General features: G+C 36.1%; 1 protein-coding gene across 2 annotated transcripts; it reads right to left on the bottom strand.

The window, feature by feature from the left end:
• Positions 1-245: 245 nt before the first annotated feature.
• LOC130896675 (uncharacterized) lies at positions 246-912 on the bottom strand. Of its 2 annotated transcripts, none has more exons than XM_057804927.1 (2): positions 413-912; positions 246-340 (listed from the first exon to the last, which is right to left on the bottom strand). In XM_057804927.1, exons 1-2 carry the CDS (start codon positions 867-869, stop codon positions 255-257), a joined length of 543 nt encoding a protein of 180 aa, XP_057660910.1. In that variant the 5' UTR covers positions 870-912; the 3' UTR covers positions 246-254. The 2 variants fall into 2 exon arrangements, with proteins under 2 accessions (XP_057660910.1, XP_057660911.1); XM_057804928.1 differs by having other exon boundaries at positions 255-334.
• Positions 913-3130: the final 2218 nt, after the last annotated feature.

Here is a 3130-nt window from a genome sequence, read left to right as displayed (position 1 = left end):
AAAAAGGTGATCTTGAGATACTCCAGCGCGTCAGATTTTTATGCAGGAGGGTCAAGTTGATGTCATAGTTCTCCTGAATAATAATCTGACAATTATATAGAGGGATATCGCTAGTCTGACCATTTTGAAGGAAATTTAGAAATAATATCTCCGCATTTACGTACAGAAATTGGATAATTTATTAATAAAAAATTAAATATAGATCATTACAATTTATAATAAATTACAGATCATTAAAATTTAAAATACATATTTTAGTCTTCATCTCCACTAGACTCATCTTTGAAGTTTGTTTCCACTTCAACTTCCTGGACGTCCTCGTCATCTCGTGATTCTGTAACTAAGAATGGTTATGATACATTATAATGTTATATTTATGTTATGATAGTATAATATGGAAAAAAAAACGTACCTGAATCTAAAGTATCTCCTAAAATGTCAGGTGTTATGACGATGTCTTCGTACGCTTCAGGAAGTTGGTTTCCTAGGAACCAAGTTGGCTCCAATTTTCCATCCACATTTCTCCATCCGTATTCTAGTGGTGACATTTCCGTAGGAATACGATTGTGAGCGTTCCTCCACAAACAAGCAATATATTTCGTTCGCAATAAATGTTGTTGCAGCTCCGATCGACATGGTGGCAAATTACAAGCATCGTAATTACGCACATTCAGTGAAAAGGGTTGAGACGTATCATTTACTTTGTACGTTTTATTAAATATTTCAATCCTAGCAATATTAACGTCAGCTAGTTTTTTAAACCCGTACAAATGGCAGATGAACGATTCCACGGTGGAAGATAATGCCTCAATATTATATGCTTCAGAGCCCAAGTTTGCAAATACTTCTTGTATATTTACAGATCCCATTAGAATCTGTAGAGGCCTTTTTTTACCTCGCCTGTACAAAGCTGGGTTGTAATCACATCCCGTTAGAGCATGCAGAGCTGGTAGTGCTTTTGATACAAGTGGGCCCAATTTCGTAAAAAGAGCAGAAATGTCGATATATCGGCGTGCATTCCCTACTCCGAGATCAATCCAGACTTTTACAGACGATTTCATATGTTCCATGTTGGCTAACATAATAACCACGATATCTGTATCAGATATACAAGCAAAAAATACAGCTTTTGTATCCGCTTCTTCATGATCGGGACATGACAGTTCATGATCAATAATTCGCGATAATTCGTTATCGATAACAGAGTACACGTAACATAAATCATGAATTAGAAATATTTTCTTATTACCAATAATTGATTTCATCTCCTGTTTAGCCCAATGTTCGATAAGAAATTTCACTAATGCTTCTTTAAACTTTATATTTTTTAAATCTTTGGAGAAGTCAGAGGTTCTGCTTTGTTGAGGACCGGCAATATGAAAATCTTTGTCATCTATATTGCGTCGAAGAGCATGTTCACAATCTTTTATCGAAGGTGTGAAGTAACGATCAAATATAATGGCTATACTATCTGCTGGAGTTTTTACAAGAGTTTGCAAAATTTTCTTTGATAAATCACCGAAATTGCGCGGCATTTGTTTAAAAGTATTTAAGAAGAAGAAGCCATCTACGATTCCACAGTCTACCTGGGGTGGTGGTTGTTCCATTTCTTCAATTCTCATTTCTAGTTCTTGAACCAGTACTGATTTTGCAGTTTTATTAAAAGAACCATCTATATGGCATAGTGATAACGGGACTGGTGTTATTGGAAAACACAATACTTTTCCAAGATCTAAGTTTGCAACCAGAGATAGACCTAATAATCTACCGAATAAATCCCGCTGAAGTGTGACCTCATGAACTTTTTCTCCAATCTTCATAACCTTTTTCTTCTTTACACTTGCAAAAGTAAGTATTGGATTTTTCTTCAGAGATTTGTGAAATCTATCCGGATTCATATTACATTCCGTTATAAACTGATCGCGGAGAGACATCCCAGATGAAACAGTGCTTAGCAAGCAATTAGCAACTTCTTGGCTAGTAGCCTGTCCTGTAGAAATATTATATAGATTATCTTTGTCTATGGAGGAAGTGAAGGGATTGGTGATCTGCTCAATGCTATGCATGAAAGCTTTAATTTGCTTTTGATGCTCCTTGAGTCTATCTGGATGTAAGTCTGCGGCGACGTCTTCACTATTGTTACTCATCCCTGCACGATTTAAAACGTGTGAAATAATTCGAGTTCGAGCTCCATGATTTCGTGCCCAACGTTGTCTGGCAGAAATAGAGCTCGTCAGGTTCACGATTCCCGTGAGCCGACGTGCTGCTTCACCATTAATTGTTTGCTCTAACGTTAAGTCAACTGGGATCCGCGAAAAGGGTTTTTGGGTTCTCCTAATACCAAACGAGCCTTTAGCAATTTCCTCTCGAAGACCTGGATGTGTATTGCTAATGTGTTGAAGTTGATTTAAATAAAACACTAGCCACCGGCTGTAATTTTGTTGATTGAAGTAGAAAAACAAACAGACGATTTTTCCAAGAACATAAATGTATGCATCTAAATCTCCAACTCTTATACTTCTGATAAATAAATGGTAAAGATTTATAAAATCAATGTACATAGCATAAAATTGTGCCGTTTTACCGTGCTTGCCTCGTAAAGTTTCTGCTGTATATTGATCATATAATTGGAGTAGATTTTGTGTATCTGGATGCTGTATTTGAGGCGAGCTATCTTGAAGCTGCGAGAAATCAGTGAGATATTCAATTACACAATCTTCGATAGTCAAATTCGTGTTTTCCAAAAAAGACTGAAAGTGAAATTGCTGCAATGATAACGCCATAATAGAATGTAATCTTTTACATCTATTATAATTTTTCCCAGTAATAAAACCTGAAACTGATCCTTCAGCAATTAGATCTGATTCCGTCATTATATTAGTGAGTCCGCATTCTTCAATAAAAGTGCCAACTGCTTTGAAAAAAGCCATTTCGATGTGAAAAGCCCCCATGTGAATAAAAATGTTATCAAATTTTGGAGATTCTTGAGATTGTATGCAATAACTCGTGCGAGCTATAGCTAAATCATATGTAACCTGAATGTATGGAGCGTTACATTCCTTTGCAACTTCTTGGCACAATTCTAAAGTTTTCAAAACTGTCGAATGATTAGTGGGAGACTCGTTTATGG

This window comes from Diorhabda carinulata, chromosome 7, assembly GCF_026250575.1.
Source record: "Diorhabda carinulata isolate Delta chromosome 7, icDioCari1.1, whole genome shotgun sequence".
NCBI classification, from domain to species: Eukaryota; Metazoa; Arthropoda; class Insecta; order Coleoptera; family Chrysomelidae; genus Diorhabda; species Diorhabda carinulata.
This window is presented reverse-complemented; position numbering and strand designations above follow the sequence as displayed.

Coding starts and splice junctions, on each gene's coding strand:
- LOC130896675 (XM_057804927.1), bottom strand. CDS start 869: ATGGGATCTGTAAATATACAAGAAGTATTTGCAAACTTGGGCTCTGAA. Junction 341..412: donor AGGAGATACTTTAGATTCAG/GTACGTTTTTTT, acceptor AACCATTCTTAG/TTACAGAATCACGAGATGAC.